Below are 20903 nucleotides of genomic sequence, written 5' to 3'. Positions count from 1 at the left end.
AATGCGAGCCCGTAGAAGAACGCTGGTAAAAAACGAGGAGTGCATGTAGGTACCTATCGGGGCCGTGTAATTAACAACTTTAGGGAGCGACATTTTGGCGCCATCCCCGAGCGTGATATACTTACTTGGAGATTTTTCAGTTTTTTTCGATCTTCTTTTACAGTTTTCTCCGATTGTTTTCAAATAGGTGTCGTCGGAAAGATCTTATCTTGTGTGGTGGAGTCAAAACTTCAAAAGCGAGTTGCGAGTGAATGAGACGTCGGAAGTGGACACCTACAAAGAGAATATGGTTGCTCCTGACAGGACCTTACTGATGGTGAAGTCAAAACTTCAAACTCGAATTAGAGATGAACGGGACATCGGAAGTGGGTACCGACAAAATATGGTAGCCCACGACAAGATTTTATTGATGGTGGAGTCAAAACTTCAAACGTGAATTGCAGGTCCATGGAAAGTGGGAAGCGGGTACCGACAAAATGCATGTGGTAGTCTTCGACAAGATCTTATTGACGGTAGAGTCAACACTGGCTAATAAAACACTAATCTGCCACACTAAAATTCGTTGAAGTCCCTTCGATCTCACACGAAGACTTTGATAATTTTTTAATCAAAAATTTCCTCTATATATGGAAGGTACACAAAATCTAACCTTTTGCTTCAAAATTTTGCACTCTTTGTAATATAGCTTGAAATTTTATTCTAGTTACGACGACTTCTCGGTCACGGTTAATTACAAGTTGGCCGCAAGCATCGACATAGGAATATTTCAATGTTGACAGTATCGGCCGGTACCGTTATAACTGTATATTTGTTTATTACACAGCAATTTTCTCTTTGAGGATATCCTCTTCCGACTCCCCGTTTCCGAGACATTCAGATTCAAAGTTTTGACTCCATCGACAGATACGTCTCGTCATTTTCCATTTTCAAGCCTCCTTGTCTGATACTCCGTTTTCTACACCTTTTCCACTTTTATTCGAGAAACTATCAAGTTAATTTGAGAAAGTATCAATTGTATTGGAGAATAGTAAAATGTATTTGAGAAAACAACAAATGTAGTTCAGAATAGTGATTTGTATTTGAGAAGGGATCAAATGAATTTGAGAGTAGTAAATTGTATTCAAGAAATGGTAAAATTAAGCATTTGAGAATCAATAACAAAATTACATGTATAACATAGCCTGATGCTGCTGCTGCTGCTGTTGTGGGACTACATACAGTAGCGGAATTATAAAAATTTTATTCTTAATTATAATTCATTAGGAATAATATTACATTCTAAAATACAATAAAATTAAATGATACTTTCTCAAATACAATTGACTATTATCAAATACATTTGATGTTTTCTCAAATCCAACTGACTATTCTCATCTACTTTGACGTTTTCTAAAATACAAGTAACAATTCTCAAGTACTTCTCGAATAAAAGTGGAAAAGGTGTAGATATACAAATTTTCGTCTCTCCACACCTTCCATTTTCCCTTTGGGGGATTGAAGGCTTAGTTACTATCGTCTGAGTTATTTGTCATGTAAGTTTCACGAGTTTTGAATTTTTGATAGATAACTTGGAGGGACATTCATTACAATTGGGTTGATTGGAAATTCCAAGTCAAAATTCAGTTGCACGTAATTGGCTGTATAGACATAGTGGAAGGTACTACAGACTGCAGATGCCCAGACGCCCAAGGTTAGTGAATGGTATGATAAGGAGAGGTAACTCTTCAAGAAACTTGAATTTATAGCTCAGAATATTATTGCTAAACCCGAGGAACTATGAACAGAAATTCAAGACGAGACTTGGAAGGAGATAAGGTAAAATTTCTAAATTCACTGTTCCTGAATCGGGTTTTGAACACGGTGAGGACGGTGGGAGTGGCGGAGTTGTAAGAATTCCAAAAATTCCAACTTTAAGAACAGTCGGGAAGGGTCTGCGTTTGTTAGCCAATCGGATAACGTCAAATCTGTGGATTCCCCCAATGTTTGGATTGCATATTCCGGTGCAGCGCAGCACATGACCATGCACCGTCATTGGCTTTCTACTTTTGAGGCGTTTTGGTCAATGGTCAATCAATGAAGGCGCTTGGCAAGGGTATTGTCAACATTGAAATGATTGTCCATGGTAAGGCTAAAAAAGGTTATCTTGAGGAACATTTGCAAAGGGAGTTATAGCGCAGTCCCGGTAAGAGAATCAACACAGATGCGTGTGGACCTATGCCAGAAAAATTCCCAAAATTCGTTAAGTATAGTTCAGTTTTCATAATAAAGAAAAAGTCAGAATTCAAGGACAAGTTAAAACAGTTTCTTGTGGAAGTGAAGACTCTTGGACGCATCGTGAAAGAACTTATAACTGACAATGGTACTGAATTTGTGAACAAAGACGTCCAAAAGATCACAGAAAAGAATGGTTTGCGCCACCGAACATCTATGCCACAACAAAATGGCGGTGCCGAGCGAAATAAAGAATCGGACGTTGGTAGAAGCTGCCAGAACTATGTTGCAAGCTTCTGAACTCACACAAACATTTTGGGCTGAGGCTGTGATGACAGCTGCGTGGGTGATTAACCGAACAGGACGGTCTCCAGAAGCAGGGATTTCGCCATTCGAACTTTGGTACAAGAAGCCTGCGATCAGCCATTTTTAAGTATTCGATACTGAACGTTTTGTACACGTACCAAAGGGGAAGAGGAGGAAGTTTAACAAGAAAGCTCGGCGGGGTTATCTGGTTGGGTACTAGGAGGACAAGGACGTTTATCGTGTGTGCATACCGAATGAATCTGAAGTCAATGTTTGAAGGAATGTGCTCATCAACACGGACAAACAGTCGACTGCCATCTTTGAATACTGTAGTAGTAAAAGCGAGTATGAGTGGAGAAGGAAATCAGAACACGAGAACTGGAGCTGGTAGTACCAACAAAATAATCAGCGGAACCTCTACCAACAGTAGTACCTGTGAAATTAAGCTCATCAAGCTCGTTGACACCAGGATCGACTTCAGAATTCAAGACACTAAAAAACAACAGTGGAAACTCTGAGACAGATCCAATTTGAAGATGCCGAGGAAGCTGAAGGACTATGCAGTCAGTGGAACCTCAGAATGCTACACCATGGTAGCTTATGAAACTGAACCGTTTACTTACACCGAAGCCATTGAAATTTCTCAAGCAAAAAATTAGAAAGTGGCAATGAGCGAGGAGGTAAATACACTCGACAAAAATCACACTTGGGACCTAGTTCCTAGGCCGGTTGATATGAAGGTTATTGACTGTCTGTGGGTGTACAAGGTCAAGTACAATGCTGATGATTCACTGAAGCGTTACAAAGCGCCTCTTGTGGGCAAGGGCGATCTGCAACGTGAAGGGATTGATTTCCCTGAGACCTTCAGAGAACTCTCAATTTGACGTCAGAGTGCTTTCCTTTATAGAGTTGGATGTTGAACTCTTCATGAATCAATCGATGGTTCAATTTTTATTTGCCAGGAAACCTATACACTCGTAAAATACTTGACTGGTTTAGAATGTCGGGTGGTAATCCGGTGTCAATGTTTATTAAACAAGGTGCTTGCGAAGATCTCGAAGACCAAAGTTAACATTTTAGCTGTAGGGGAAGCTATCTGGAACACAAGGATATTCAATGAAATGGATTGCAAATGTACTTCTGTGTTAACAGTGGATAATCAAAGCGCCATTAATCTAATGAAGAATGAACACATTTTATCAAATGGTCGTCGTCAGAACGACGAGGGAAAAATTGTCATCGAAATCAAACTCCACCACGGTTTGCATGGTCGCTTGAAGAATATTTTAAATATTTTCGAAAAAAAATTTAGTTTGCTCGAAACTAAAAGATGAACCAAAAAAACGGTCTTCGCGTATGTAATAGAATCACTCTTCTAAATGTGCAATCGCTCTTGCGTTTTTATGGAATGCCCACGCATGAGATTGATAATCAAGTGAAATGCTACCACAGATATATCGACGGCACTGATTTTATTTTTTGCGAAAAAAGCTATGACCAAATAGAAAGATATATGGAACTAAGCAAAAATACAACTATTTGCTTATATTCACAGCTGACTAAACAGCCTTAATCAAAATGCGTGAGTAGCACATATTTCTTACTTTCCGACATTGTATTTGGGTAGGTACTATAAATGTACTACGAGTATACAATTTGAAGCACGCAGAAGCGCACTAATTATGTAATCTATTGGCACATCCATAGGTTGGGAGAGGCGATGATATGTTCCGATTAAAAAATCTCTTCAGTCCTGTATAGAGAGGAGATTTTTCTGCCGATAGTCCTTGAAAATTCCTTTAGAAAACTAAAAAATAGTAATGCGGATTACTAGAATCTTCAGCATGTAGATACAGTTATTTTTGAAGCAAGTAGAAACATCTCGACCGAACATTAGAATGTCACGATACTATCTGTTTCTTGAACGAGGATGATTAGTGAAAAAAGTTCCCCTGTTTGTTGCCGAGGTGCGATTCTTATCGTCGTCGATTTCATCAGCGAAACCTGTACGACGGACGTACTATTTGACGTTTTTAACTGTGGTATACCTATATAAACCGCATCCTGCAATTTGCCGAATATTGTTTGTTCTACGGTTATTTCCGCGACGATACATTTTTTTTGCCGCACGATAAGTACATAAAAATGGCCACCTACCTAGACAGGTGCTTCCAACTCGGATTAAAAAATTTAAATTATTAAACGAATCATTATCGTCAAGCACTTACTGATTAGATAGCGAAACTGGTGTGAGTGACCGAAATCAAAATTGTGTAATGGAGTAGAGATGTACCTACTTGCTTTATATCAAAAGCAGCGTAGATGATAATTTTGGAATCGAGAAACTAGTGGTAATGTCGTCTCACTCGCACGATCGGCTAGCGCGTAGTTTTCAAGCGTGATCTACGCATGCGCGCTCACCCACTTTTTATTTACAAGATCAAATCTAGTTTTTAAACATGCCATCCGAGTGTAAAAAATACCTACAGTTAAAATTTCTTCGAAATATCCTCGTAACAAATAACAAAATGCGCAGGCGCAGACAAAATTCTTTCTTTTCCTCCACCCCATACGTTTGAGTATTGAAATCACCCCATACGAACGAACGGACATGCAGTTGACTCACAAAAGGTGAGCCCTGCGTCACTAGTGTGTGAAGCAATTTCAAACGTGTTCTTTAATCTCTCTCTCAACCACATGTCAACCAGTAAATACATGAGTGAGAAAGAGAAATTGGTTCACAAACTAGTAACGCTGTGACGCAGGTCTCACCTGAATTCAATTGTAGGTAATAATTGGGAAAGTGGAGTTCGGACTTTTACTCATTCCTCAATCGATCAATTTATTCAACAAATGATTGCATCGGGCTTGTTGAACAATCACGTAAACGATAGACTCAGTAACATTGTAGTTAGCAGTGACTAACTATAGTAATTAGGTAGTCAACTTTGATTTTATTTCCATTTATACTTGACCTGGCACCAAAACAGCCCATTATAAAATCCATTGCAATCGTAATAAAATCTCGATGTTAAATTGTATTTCTTTCGAGCTGAATCACTTAGTACTTACTGCTTTCCTGCGATATTACCTAAGTAAACGTTCTGAAAAATTATACAAAATCGTTAATTGTATTATTTTTCCGATTGAAACACGGATGTGTGATGTGATACCAATGAAGCGGTTACTTTCCCTTTATCGTTGTGTATAATTAAACACAAAACTTTACTTTATAGCTGAAGCCATATAAATCGTTGTACAGCTTCTGATAATTATGAATTCAATTTAGACATCAAAATTAGTACTCGGGTTCTACCGTCGCGATAGTTTCCATAGAAACACCATTGTAATATGTTTTGAACTTCATTTTCTTTCGTGGTCCGCGTCCCAGACGTCCCATTAACATGGACCTCGCCAGAATGCCGTCTCATGGATGAAAGATATGATACTTTTTAAGGAATTCAGTAATTGCACGGTTAAATTAAATGTAGTGCCAGAAGCTCAAAAAACGGCAAAAACTCGAATTATTATAGTTGCCGTAGCCAAATTTACACACATGTCGAAATGTAAAAATGTGAGTTAAAAGGGTGTTGATTTTGTTTTGTTACAAATTAAACAGTAGTTTGGCTCATTCAAATTGCAGTTGTATAATCGCCGAGTTATATTTAAAAAAAAGCTTGAAAAATGAGATGTTTTGTGTAAATTTTGAGTGGGATAAGCGTGATAAAAAATTTAACCAACGTCATTCAGTCTAGCAAAATATTTTCGGAATAACTCCGTGGCATTGAAACGGAAGCAAACCCGTTAAATTTTTTAAGCATCACTTTTGGAACCAAATTGTCGTAAATTTATTATCATTTCGTCCCTAAATAGATTATTTGAAATAATAATATTCGTGCGCGTGATGCCAAAATTTAATTTTAGATTGATCTTGTGATATAACTAAATACCACCAGCCCACCTGCGATGTGTAAAATTTTTGTGATACTGCAATACCAATGGTACGGAAAAAATCGCCCAGGATACTATACTTTCAATATCTCCTTTTAAGCTATACCATAGGCATTGTTTAAATACTTTAACAATGCCATAGCGCCATACTAACAACATCTTATCGTTATTATGTGAATTGCACTTCGTGTTTTCATATTACGTGTATCATGTAGCGGAAATATGAATCAGAGGAAGTTGATTTGTAATAAATTGTTTGATCTCCATTACGTTGCCAATTAATCACATGCCAAAGCCACTCAAAATTGAAAGATTCAAATGTAGCTCTCCATAGCGAACCCCAAAATCACATGAAGCGTTCATGCAACTACGTGATACCTAAAGACAATGACACAATAATGGACTTTATACATCAACTATAACATTCCAAGAATCGCCTTCCAATAGATAAGATAACGATGTCAATTGCATGTAAACAAGAATCATTCTTCGGAATGACGACGCTGTACTGTAACTGGACAATTAGAATTACACTTTCGATTATGCACCTTTCGTCTTATATTGCGATCAACCCACCCCTAGCTCATTTTTAATCTAGGCGTAATTGATAATGCTATCCACATTTAAAATTGGCCACATTAACGTCACCGAGGATTGTAAAGACAATGTCATAGTTTTGTGGGTGATATTAACATGATGTTATTATTTACTATTTTTAATATTATTTATTCAAGGCTTCCATTACATTTTAGTGCACGTATACGTTTCTTTTGCAGCTGTTGGCTTCGAAAAATGATCAGATCATCACACTTGGAAAGTCCTGAACGTAGTGGAATTTACAGACCCTCTAACAAGCGAGCAGTTAATAGTCAATAATATAAAATGAAATGAATACTTACAGCCTCCCGACACAAGGAATCTGATGTTGGAAAGTTAGCACTCCCACCAAGAAAATTTTAATTTCAAATGTTGAACGACAAAAAAAAGTAGAACCAAAAGTAGTAGATTTTATGGAATTACGAGACAAATTCTCGAAGTGTTTGGCAAATTCTAGGGAAGCGATAAGAGAATGAGAGGAATGATTAAAAAACCTTGTGAATTTTTAAGCAAAGTTTAGGAAGCGGGTCTTAATTTGGATACCGTTTTCACCAAATATAGGGAACTCGTCTACCTACACTAAAGGAATTTTGCACATATATTTTTAAGAGTTTAGGATTTCCATACTGTATTGCTTGACTTACTGTATAAGATGTGGCGTGAAACCCAGAAAGTTTTTAAAAAATCCAAGACACACAGAAAATGTGATGATATTTTAGAGCTATTGGGGGAAACAACACTGTCCAAATTTATCAGCACTGAAAGTTTGTGGTTCTAGTGGTGACTATCAAAAATCTCCCTCTTAAAAGATATCGTTGCGACTTATTCGTTAATTTTTTCAAAATGCAACAATGCAGGAATATTATTTTGTCAGAGCAGAGAAAAACGATCGTCTCCACTCAGAAAATTATACTTCTGCCGCTTATTTCGCATTCTCTGTGCCAGGAACTGTCTTTGATTTGACCTATCTTCACCTTCGTAGACTCGCGGGATAATACAATGTCATTTTTGATTACCTAGATATTTCCAAAACGTTCGACATTTCGAGAACTTCTTACACTTTTTTACACTTCAAAAATCGATACACTTTTAAAATTCCATACCACCTCAAACATTTCCATAGTTTAAAGGTATATCTTAAATAGTATATTAAGATACAAGTGTATAATCAAGTCTTTAAAGCACGCGCAACGAGTTTAAGGGCACGACGCAAAGCGGAGGGCCTTTAACGTTGCAAGTGCTTTAAAGACCAATTATACACGTGTATCTTATAGTATTTTTTATTATACCTGCAGTATAATTTAAAAATAGGAAATACAATGAAATCATATTGACGTTATACTCGAATACATGTCTATAGTAATTAAGTGGGCTGGGAGTTCGTATTTCACGATTGCCATGGAAATGTCACTTGACGTTTGCTTATAAAAATCATCGTCTTTGTGAATTAAACGATTTCCGTTGAAAAAGATAATACACCGTCCATTAAATCGATTGTTGTAAAATCTATACAAACGTTGGTAGGTGTAAAATCCAAATCCAGTAAAGCCTATTATAAAGAATATGAAAAGTTGTTTCCATGGATGGAATAGGAAGTTACTTACGAATAAAGTCTTAAATGCATCCATAATGCTGGCATATATGAAGGAAATGTCAAAGGTATTTAAATCTTCTATATTTTGGTGCATTCATTCAAAACTTTAAAGCAATGCTGCGATTAAAAAGTGGAACAGATTTGGAAGCATACCCTAAATTACGCGCGTTTGTGAAAGCTTCAACCAAAGGATAGGTACAAAAGCCAAAGAAATGTTCTGCATTTACAGAAAGCGACCTGAGAGGATTTTTTATTTCATCCAGATCACAGTTTCAAAAGTCATACTTGAAGTATCGTTACTTAGCAACTTTAAAGCACGTGTGTTTTAAAGGCCCTTTTTCGCACGCATTTGAGTGTTTAAAACGGAGATTGTGATTCAGGTATAATAAAAAAATCCTTATAACTACATTTTCAAAATTTTCCACATTTTCGAGACGTTTCCGACATTCATTTCAAGTGAGATTTTAGAGCTTTTTCCGACATTTATAAAACGCGGCATTTACAAAGTGCGCCCCTCTCCCAAACGCGTTGGATGTAAACTAATTGAATTTCATTTGTTTAAAATTCAGAGTGTGCAGTTGAGGAAAACCGAGCGGAAAACCTAAAAATTTTATTGCTCCTATGCCAATTTGAATTTTTATTGAGCATGACCATTTTGACAAAAAAGTCCTTATTTATGCGAGAATTACGTTGGGAAAAGGTGGAATCCCATTAGCTATTTAGGTGGTCTAAATTCGATAATGCTTTGATGTGGTAATGTATACCTACGTATGTGATCTTGATTGTAATGTAATGAAAAGAAAGATTAGAAATAGTCAAACATGTTGCTAATGCCGAATAAATAACGATTTTGGTCTACCAAAAATGGAGTACTTAATTTAGTTTTAGTATACCCGTTTTCGCCTTGACGTTTACCAATTTTAGTCATCACTCTGTAGATGAACACACGGTATGTAGAAGCACTTTAAGTTGGGCACTTCGTTACGAAAGGTGTCGTGTCGAAAGTATTTGGGAGTTGAAGATAGAAGGTAAAGGTATTTGATTTAATTTCTAGACTTGTATTTCAGCCGATGTTACCGTCAATAAAAACTAAAAGGCCATCCAGGTTTACGCCGATATCGTGTTGATAACTGATAAGTGACCTTTATTCCAATGTGTTGATTTGACTACCGACTTTAGAAATTTTAATCCGAGTTTTAATCCAACTAATTAAGTAAGTGAAATTAACAGTAGCTAAATAAATGAGTTGCAGAAAACAACATCCGATTAAGTTGTGAGGGGGCCCAAAAGAAGCGCTCTTAATTAATTTAAATGTTAAGACCAATTAACACAATTAATTCTTTAGTTAGTTTTAATTTATAGTTTTAATTTTTGGACGTAGATAACCGAATACGCTGCCGGCGTGAAAAACCGTTGTTCCCTTCATGGCATAGCTGAATATTATAAAAGGTAACGCCATTGTTTAGAGGGGATCTTATTGCTTTTTGCATCTTCACACGTTTCGTAAGTACCGTAATTTTGAGCTTTTCCGGAATTAACTATTGCATTCGTACTGTTCAATTTTTGCTTTTACATTAAGTTTACCGCACCGTATCTACAACTTTTGGTTTTTGTTACACAGTAACTTCTATCGCTCCGTTTAATTGCAAGGTAAGCTCTTTGTTACTTTCTGTTCCATTCGTTCTAAGGGAAGAGTATTGTTGATACCGCTAATTTGTGTATAAATGAAGATTTTATCCTATCAACATCAACTTAACCAAAAATACAGTAAGACGTAAACAATGCAAAATTTATTTCTTGTGCACCAAAGTTTATGTCAAATTTGGGCATTATCCCAAAGTCGAGCCCAAAGTAGTTCGGAAATTCTCGCTTGCTGTATTAATGGCGAATCTGTCATACTGGGATTGTACCAGAGAGCAGGGATTTTGTTTTCAAATTTTGTTTTATATTTTATACAGGATGGGGCATCTAAGATCCATCGAATCATAATTCCTTTGAATATTGAAAAAATGTAAGATTTTTTTAGACTAATTTGACCTATTTTGTACAGTACTGTTCGGAAATAATAGACAAGCGTGGACAAATAGACGTCATCTATACGGGCTTCCGCAAAGCTTTTGATCAAATAGACCATCACATAGTTGTCCAGAAGTTAATTGCGTACGGTTTTAGCCATCCAATAGTTCAACTCATTGCATCGTATTTATTGGATAGAAAACAGTTCGTGTCATATAATGGCTACAATTCTCACACCTTCACGCCCACATCTGGAGTACCTCAAGGGTCCAATTTAGGGCCATGTTTGTTCGTGGTTTTCATTAATGACTTACCTTCGGTAATTTCTACGCAGAAACTATTATTTGCAGACGATCTGAAAATCTTTTCACAAGTTAACAGTATCTCCGATTGCGAAAAGCTTTAAATGGACCTGAACAACATACATAATTGGTGCAGCATGTTTAATTACACCATATGCAATACGCCTTTAAACAGACACAGTGAAACAAAGGACTTAGGAATCTACATGGACAAAATGTTAACGTTCTCAACTCACATTAATAGCTTAGTTCAGCAGTCATTTAGAATTCTAGGTTTCATCATTCGTGTTAGTCGTGATTTCACTGATATATCGACCATTAAATCATTGTATATATCATTGGTTAGAAGTAAGTTAGAATATGGTTGTGTAATTTGGAATACCTCATTTAAAAAGTATGAAAACAATTTAGAAAACATACAACGTCGGTTCCTCAAATATCTATGCTTTCGTATGGATGGACAATATCCAATTAGAGGATATTCTAATGATATCATGTTAGAAAGGTTCGATCTACCTTCGCTATCTTCTAGACGTAAACGGATGGCTATTGCTTTCTTGTATAAATTTTTAAGTAACAATATAGATTGTCCTGTACTATATAGGTATATGTGATTCGCAATTCCACGGTTGTCGTCTAGACATACCGTCACTTTTTCGTTGCCAATCTGTAGAACCCAAATACTGCAAAATTCTCCTATATACGCCATGTGTAATCAATATAATAGCACAGCCCACGTTGTTGATATATTTAATACCACCCTTAGTATATTATTAGATTCCGTTAATTAACTAAAATAATAATTCTCAATTTTTTTTTATTTTCACTTATGTCATGCTTAAAGTTTTTTTTTCGGTTATTATTCGCACTACATGTATATCTTACCTAATATTGTCCTAGTTTATGGAACTATTCTGTTTGGACAATAAACTATTATTATTATTATTATTTAGAGAAACTACACGCCCCGGCGCGACAGTGAACCTTTGAATTGACCTTCGAAGTGTCATATTTTTTTAAAATTTCAAATCGTACCCCATTGGGAACCCCTCTAAGCAAATTATAACTCTGGATAACCGAAATTACAACAAAACAAAAAATCCGAGAGTCCATGCCATACGTCTAAACGATTGGGATCGAGGAGGCCTTGGACACGAGCGGATCGGGGAGGAAACCCTCAGATCCGATCCCCTCTCGCAGGAAGGGATGTGATCCGGCCTGTCGTACAAAGAACCATATAAGCTCACTCTCCCGGACAGGGATCAGTGGCTGTACTCAGAATGTCCGTTCCTCAAACCCGAGGGGCTCGTGTGGTTTACAGACGAGTTTCTAACGGAAAGGGGAACGGGAATGGTGATCGACCGAGAGCTGACATCAGCGAGAATAGGTGAGTCTAATTGGGTAAGCTTGATCTGGGTGCCAGCGCATTGCGGAATAGGGGGCAACGATAGGACGGACGAGCTGACTCGTGAAGACAGTGGTGGGATCTTCGTCGGGTCAGAGCCTACTATAGGAGGATGAAAGACTGGGTAACCAGTCAATTCCAGGCTCGGTGGCAACAAGCAACCGAATTCAGACAGCCAAGGGCCTTTTTAACAGGGCCCCTTGGCAAATCTGAAACTTCTAAGCTTCTAAAACTGAATAAGACCCAGATTAGGAAGATTACCGATGTCCTTATGGGGCACTGAGTGGTCACCTGCACAACATTGGGCTTATAGGCCTACGTGCCGGTTCTGTAGCGAGGCAGATGAAATGACCAAACTGTGGCTCCTTGGCGACAGTTATCTGTAACCGGAGAGGGTGAAACAAGTTACGCTATACAAGGTCCTATCCTTTATTGAGAGGAACGGGCTCTGAACCTAGTTGCGAAAGAAAGGACCTTGGTGTGACTATGTGGTGCCTGGCCGACATCCCCTGAGAAAAGAATACAACAGAATTCAAACACGTGAAAATTTTCAAAGTAAATGTGAAGTTGCATTAATCCGTTTTGTTTATATTTTACGTTAAGCTTGAAAACCATAGAGTAGGTATTTAAAATAAATCGTGTACTGCTATAGAATAGTTAAATATTTGTACGAGTACAGTGTGTTCAGAACTAAGTTTACCGTGTTGGTTTGATGTTTCATTCTTTATATGGTAAACTGGAACCGTTTTATTTGAATTTGTTGCGAAGTTGATCTTACAAAATAAACAATGCACAATCTTTATATGGAAATTTGACTTTCGGACCTTTCATACAACATCGAGTACATTATTTTGAGTAGACGAACAAATCAAATTAACGAAGCTCCCAATCTGAATAACACACATATACAGGGTGTTACAAATTCGAAGAGTGAGTATTACCGTCTTGGTAGGTACCTAAAAGAGGTGGAGACTCGGAGGCAAAGTTGCGCATCTGAATGCTGAATAAGTTGTTGAAAAGAAATAAAAACAAAACAAACATCAACGTTATTTATTTAATATGGCACGGGATTTTTTTCATTTTTTCTTTTTCATATAACACCATTGTTATCAGAAGTAATGTACGCTTGTTATTTTGTGAACTCAATGCCTGCTCTTCATTTTTGAAGAAACTTGTACTAAAAGAGATAGCAGTAGATTTTACATTATTACTTTTACTTACTGAAATAAAAAATCCAAGTCCGTATTTTAAAAAAAATGTTGGTATCTGTCAAAAAATAAAAATGAAAATTGTTTTTTTGCAGATATCTACTCTTTCAGAAATAAAACAATTTTTTTAATTTCTTTTTAACACGGGGTACAGGTGAAGATTTTTTCATAGTTTTGGTAGGTATTCATATGTATTATGAAACAAAATATCAACATCCTTATTTACTCACCGATTTCGTTCGGGAGACGGTTAAACGAATTAACTCTGCGTCCAACGAGCGAATTTTATTTATTTTTTAATTTTTCCTGTTTTTCTTGGAATAAGTCGAGGAATAAGTATCTGGGAACTAATTTTGTTGTCAAAAAATATACCTATAGTCTGGACTAAAAGTGTGAGAAATGAGTAGACGTAAAAGAGATCCGATTTGGAAATATTTTGAGGAGTGTAATAAACAAAATTCAACCTATAAGAAGGCCGTATGCAAGAGGTAAATACCATTATATAAAATAGTGGATCAGGATCCTCCGAAGAAGAAGAGGAAGTGTCGTTAGCTGCAATAAGAAGAAACGAAAGAAACAGCGAATTAATTCAAAAACGTCTTTATCAAATTCACGACTTATAACAACCTTGAATGGAATATACCTCGGAATATGCATTGTTTAAACAAAACAAAATACTACCATATAAAAATTCAGTAAGTATTGCACCAAATAATTGATCAGAAATTACTAAAGATATTATTTTTTAGCCCATTTTCCAACTCATGTTGGAAGGTGCGACTTTCTCCGTCAGTCCGAGGCCTAACTACTCCTACAGTTTTCAAAGTTGGTTCTTTTTGGATTCTGTAGCTGATAGCTCTAGCACCCCAACCAAGAAAAATCTTGACGATTAGTTTAATGCGAGGTTTAATGTGTGCAATGTCAACTTTCTTATTTATAGAGATTTTTTTTAAGTTTTAACCAATGATTCTTCTAATAAAGGCAAGCATATCGCATATTTTAAAAATCAGGAGAGCAATGCTAAACTTCTTATTTATAAGAATATGCCATATCTTATACAGTGCGATCAATATTGAGTTGCTGCGCCGCTTCAATAAATTATGACGTTAGTAATCATTTGCCGCAACAGGCCTGGTGCACCAATACTAAAACATAACCTTAAAGTAAACTTTTGACGTTTAACCATATTTAACCTAAATCAACGATTTAACCACCTTGTAAGTTTCCAAATTATGTGGAACTACACGAATAACGAATTACTACAAAAATTGAAACGATTTTATTTCTTTTACAACTCGTTAATATCGAAGTAATTGGGTAAATTACATGCACACTATAACAACTGTTCGAAGTGCTCGCCACCATTATTAAGACAGGGATTCACTCTTTTCTTCATGTTTTCGAAGCCGTAATGTTTCAAACGGCAGCTTCTATACCTGCTCGGAATTCGGTAATGGTGTGTAAACGATTTCGAATACGTTGCCATCTCGTAAATTTGCATGCAATAATTTAAACGGCTTTGCAAGTCTGGACGATGAGTTCTTGTAACACGGTTACTTTAAAGGATAGAAGTACAATTTTCTCCAGGCAATAGCGTCACACGTTCCGTATGAGATGCCCGTTAGTGGGACAAATTGTCGCAGCTGCTTTTTCCGACTTTGCTCAAGACGAGCAAGAACATCTTTTACAACCTCCTTATTAGCAATCACTAAGCGGCCAGGTGACTTCCCAGAAGCAAGACTTCCTGTATGTTATACCGCTCAAGTAGACGATGAGCATTTCGGCGTATATTGTTGTAATCCTCATCATGGTTGACAATCGTTTATCGAAACTCCTGTATACACAAACGTATCGAGTACTCCCAAACTCCACTTTCGTCTTTAGTCCCATTACGGAAACAGGACAGCAAACGCATCTTATTCTCTTCTAAAGTAAAAGGCTTGTCGGAGTAAACCTATTGCCTATTACACGCTACAACTAAAAAAACGTTTGTTTGTAATTTACGAGTAATTTACCCACCTTGTAAATATTCGAAAGAAAGTGGTAGTCTTGAAAAAAGCCGTTTTGAAAGGGACGAAAGTATTCGAATAAGAATCACAAATCATGGTTTTGGTTTGTAAAATTATAGGTTATGTTTTGTATTGGTACACATATACCTGGTTGCGGCAAATGATTACTAATGTTTTTATAAGAGCGGCGCAGCATATGATTATTGATCTCCCTGTATTCTTTTGTACGTTACATGAAGTACTGATCAATAATGGACAGAACCATATTTTTTTATACCTTTCGCAGTAGAGACATTTGGACCTTGGTGTAGAAAAGCTTGTAATTTTGTGGAATCCCTGGGAAAACGCATTACCAACATTACCTACTGGGGAACCTCGAGCTACCACTTACTTACGGCAAAGAATTGCGATACAACGTGGCAACGTGGTAATGCGGACGCTTCCAACTGCGATCCCATAGAAGAAATTTATTATTTATTATGAATTTTTAATCTTCAGAAATTTTTAATTTTTAATTTGTTTAAATAAAATCACGATAAATTCATGGAAAATGCGCTCAAATTATTCGATTTTTTCATTTTTGTTTGTTTGTATTGGTATGGAATTTTGTTTGTTTTTATGTAATTATGTGTATTCCACTTGGCCTGCAAGTACAGTAAACAGTACCCAGCCCGCCTCCGTTTGTGTGTGCGTTCGTCCATCTTTCCGCGCGATAACGAGAACGAACACGAATTTTTGCATTCTGTTTTTGGCAACCAGATACTTAAGGACTAAGCTCGGATTCGTTAGGTAATCAGCCAAATCTTGTTTAATTTCCAAGTCTTAATATGTATTTACTAATAAAAAGACTCGTAAAAACACAATCCAGGTGAAATACCTATGATGTTACTAAAGAATAATTGTTCGTTCAAGCATTGAATAATAAATCTGAATTCAGATTTATTATTCAATGGTTCAAGTAAGTACTAAGGGTGGATAGGTTCTTTCACTCAACGCCATTTTATGCGTACCACTTACCCCTAAGTCTATAATATGGAATTACTGCGAGATTATTACTTGAAGTTAAATAGGTATATACAAAACGTAATTCTAATTCTAATTGAATAATACTAAAATGATGCAAAATGCAAAGAAAGCCAAACATCTGTTCTAGAATAAGGAAGGCGGGAAAATGCTACTTAGGTATTTATTTTTAAACAGGTAAAACTAAAAGCAATGGGACCTGTTCTGTTAAAAATTGGTTTTTTAAATTTGCAGTTTATCTTTAGAATTTGATAATTTACTCAAAAGATTATAAATTAAGTAACACAAAAAGTAGTACCTTCGTATAATCCCATATCAAAGATCTAACATCCGGCGACTTGAAGAATCTACTATTAGTCCAAGAAATTCACACGTTTCACTTCAAATTTATTAACGATAGCATAAAGTGGATAACCGATTATCTGAAGGTTAAATGAAATGAAATCCCATCTAGCAACACGCTGACATTCAAATAAACAGCAACGTAAGTACGTTTAATTAACCCGATCTAGCGCCAAACACAAATTTGTTATGTTTGTAAAAATTATTTTAAGCCGCGATAAGAAAAGGTCACGAAATACCGCGCGGGTTTTTTATGACCGCCTTGGCTCAAATCGAGCACGCCATGTTCATCAAATTCGACCGCATAATTTTTATTAACGCGCGCGTATCACTTTTAATTGTTCACCAATTCTGTTAAGTCATTCTTCCTCTCACCAACTGCTCTAGTGACGGCTTAAACTGCAGTAAAACGATTAAATTAGAACTTTAGCGGAAGCAACGTTTGATATTTTACTAGATCGTCACTCGTACTGCTTTAAACGTAATCATCGAATCCTGTGATATAAAACTTGCCTAAGCACTAAGCAGCATATGCGCACGATTGATGCGGCGTGCGTCAGCACTCGCCGACCAATTACAAATTACACACACACGTCGGCCTCTCTTATTTAAAGTAATTAAACGACAAGACAAATTTCCTTCACTCTCGTCGGGGGAATTGGACACAAAGTGTTTTTTTCAAAAAGTCTGACCGCTGCTTTATCTTCAATACCATCGGACAGACAGATTTCAATGACACCTTACGCAATGCACATCTAAATTGAGATATAATCCACGTTCCCATAGTATTTTTTTATTACTTGAAAAAGATTGCACACACGTTTATATATCCTATGTCCATGGCATTAGCATTTAAAATGTAACTATTTTGTTGCAAATATTACCCATCATTAATTTTTAATTGAATATGCTAATAACAATCATGGAAATGTTTCAGTTTCATTGCTGCCTTACCACTAATGCACTAACGACTAATAAACGGACAGCATTAAAGTCCGTCATACTTTTCCATGGCAATTGGTAGGACGTGTTCGAAGCAGGGAGCAGGCGGCATTTGCACATAGTGGCAAAACTGACCATTGCAATTTGCAAAAGCAAGGCGCGCGTCTTTGAAACGTAATCGACTTTGGTCGTCCAAAAGCTTCTAGATCGAGATATGACGTTATATGACCACTTCACCACTTTTATGAGGTTGGCTCTCAAACGAAACACGTTGGATCCTCGATTTATTTGATAAAAGTGTATGTTTGACCACCCAATACGACGACGCTGTTTTAATTTGTTGAAAAACACAATAGGTATTTAAAAATTTTTAATTTTTGTCGGGAGTTGCAAGAGAGTCGAACGACGTTAACGAATCATGTAGTTAATTTTATTTGGAACACCCGTTATACAGCCAGAAAGTCGGTTTTTTCCCCATAATTTGGATGGTATGGATAAAATTTCCAAATGTTTTAAAACAATTTATTTTTCTTGAGAGGCTTCAACTTCATTAGTACTAAACAGCTTCTGGTAAAAATAACTAATAACGGGTCTTTTTTTAAATTCGACATCGAAGTTGACTTTGCAACATTGAATTATTGTGAACCCACCAAGATTACTCGAACCGAGCACGTATTGGCGCAGTAGAATAAAGTAAAAGGGAGTTGAATTGAGTTCATGTGTCACACGAAATTACAACAAAGAAAACTGTTAGTAAATTCAAATAATATTAAAGTTCATTATTAGTGTCGCTAAGGTAAAAGACCAAATCGTCCAAATTACGTTCGTAGTAGTAAAATTAATTTTGAGTTTCACAATGTGTAACAGTTGGTCGCTTTAGGCTCAGAAAATGTTGGTATTGATTTTACAAATTTGCCAGTATAGGAAAGTTTATACGTGAACCGCTTCATAATGAAAGAGAACAGAACTAATATGCGAGAAAATAAAGCGCGTAAAGTTAACAAGCGAGTGTGCAACAGAGTAAGAGTCGAAACGCCACAGCGTTGCCGGTACTAAAAACCGTTCTAACGTTGTATGAGGGACGACGATTCTGCTACACGTTCACATGCATTAAAAACATAGAAGAGCTCTGTTTTGCGTTAGGTTTGTTACTGGTGTATGATTCGGCGAGTACATAAGTCGGGTAGGAGAGAGTACAATATTCTTCGCCGAGCCTTCGAGGCAAAACTATGGCATTTTTGAATCGCGTATAGAATTCCTCGCCAGACTTTCGAAACGAAATTATATGAATTTTTTTTATGAATCTTATTCATTTTCAATTAAAGGTTCGTGTAACGAAGCACCTGTTTTCCGCCTAGGAGGTCATACCCGAAATTATGACCACACCGTATCTTTGTGAAGTCGACTAGCTTTGCTGATCACCCGGTATCGAGTTTGTCGCTTCGTTACGAAAGAGATCCGGGATTTAATTATTTGCTTGAGGAGTGAGTTGTGATCAATGTGTTTACATTTTTGTGTAATTGTTTATTGTACCGCCGCTAAGCACGTAAGTTTTGTAATGAATTTATCGGGGATTCAAACCGTTCAGGGAGGAATATTTGGATTGTTTTTTTTGCATCCGCCGAATGCTGTCTTGCTAGGGAAGAAGGGAGTCAGTTGATATTTTACACCCACAAACTTCCGATTTTTTGTTCTATCGTGCCAATTGATTTACACGTCCTACAAATCGGACGAACGAGTCGGAAGTCTGTGGTGCGCTTAATATTTCAAGATTTTAGCGCCGTTAATTCGTTATTACGCATTTTAGATTCCCGTAATAAGCGAAAACCAGTAGAAACGAGTTCCAAATCGTTACACATTTAGACGTTATCAATCTTGCAGACATGCCACGATGCAGATGACTTCAACAGTTGTTGCCTTCGGAAATTACAATCAGACCTAGGGGTTAATTGGATTAATGAGTATTAAAGTTTGAATGCGCTAATTGGGTAAGCATGGTTAATGAATGAGTTTTAATGAGCGCGGTTAAAAAACGTGAAATCCGATGTTCATCTGATATTTTGTTCGATATTTGCAGGCCGTGATTAAAAACCGAATTAATTTGAATTGATTTACTTAGTCGTAAATACAGCGAGGAGCTGGGAATTTCCAATTCCACTTCTCCAAACTCTGAATTTCTTCATAAAAGGCGGCTACAGACATGGGAAGTTTGACGAATTCCAAATAGCAAATGTTTGCCATTTGACAAATAGCTTAGATACACATATGAGTTAAAGCAAATGTTCTAGATTTGCCAAATTTCAAAAATTTCCCGGCGATTGTCGGTAAATAAGCACACATCAAAGGGCTGAAATGTTCGTCAAAAAGCAAACTTGTTGCTGATACACATATGCGGGCTTGGCAGAAGTTGCAATTGCGACCACCTTGATGACTAATTATGCGTATTAAAGAATATGAATCTGTTAATCTGTGCACATTTGGGCACAATTCATTTATTATATTGTACCCATGATACTTTTATTGTAGTATCATGTATTGTACCTATTGCGTGCTCGATGGAGTGGACGAACGAAACCGAGATCGAATTTCTAGAACTGTCCGAAAAGGAACCCATAATATGAGCTCTTAGTGCTGTCTTCTTTTTTTTAAATAATAGATATGCAGTAGTTATATTATAACAGTAAAATAATATAGCAGCTACAAATTCTACTTGCATCGTGAAAGCGAACTAGAGTAGGTACATACTAGCACAATAAGTTTGAAGTTCCCGTTTTGATTTGCCATTTGCCAAATATGCCCATATGTGTGTATATTTATACCTACTCGTGATTTTACGACTAGCTGGACAAACAGTTTGGCGATTGATAAACATTTGATATTTGACAACTTTTACATGTCTGTAGCCGCCTTTGGTAAAAGCCTGATTTTGTGGGTATCTTTTGCATTTTTACCGCCTCAAGTGAGTTCTGTAAGTACCGCCATTTTCGGATTTTCCAT

General features: G+C 36.7%; 1 protein-coding gene across 6 annotated transcripts in view; it reads right to left on the bottom strand.

The window, feature by feature from the left end:
- Positions 1–17905, bottom strand: part of LOC116159541 (transcription factor HNF-4 homolog) — a 35092-nt gene extending 17187 nt beyond the window's left edge. For 2 of the 6 annotated variants that reach the window (XM_031472538.1, XM_031472540.1), the window contains exon 1: positions 16921–17905. In XM_031472538.1, coding sequence (XP_031328398.1) covers positions 16921–16936 — 16 coding nt within the window. In that variant the 5' untranslated portion in view covers positions 16937–17905. The remainder of the gene's footprint in view (positions 1–16920) is intronic. The other 4 variants (XM_031472539.1, XM_031472541.1, XM_031472543.1 and 1 more) reach the window with 3 other exon arrangements.
- Positions 17906–20903: the final 2998 nt, after the last annotated feature.

The sequence above is a fragment of the Photinus pyralis genome, unplaced genomic scaffold, assembly GCF_008802855.1.
Source record: "Photinus pyralis isolate 1611_PpyrPB1 unplaced genomic scaffold, Ppyr1.3 Ppyr1.4_LG1, whole genome shotgun sequence".
Lineage (NCBI taxonomy): Eukaryota > Metazoa > Arthropoda > Insecta > Coleoptera > Lampyridae > Photinus > Photinus pyralis.
Note: the sequence above shows the minus strand (reverse complement) of the source record. Positions and strands in the feature narration are given on the sequence as shown.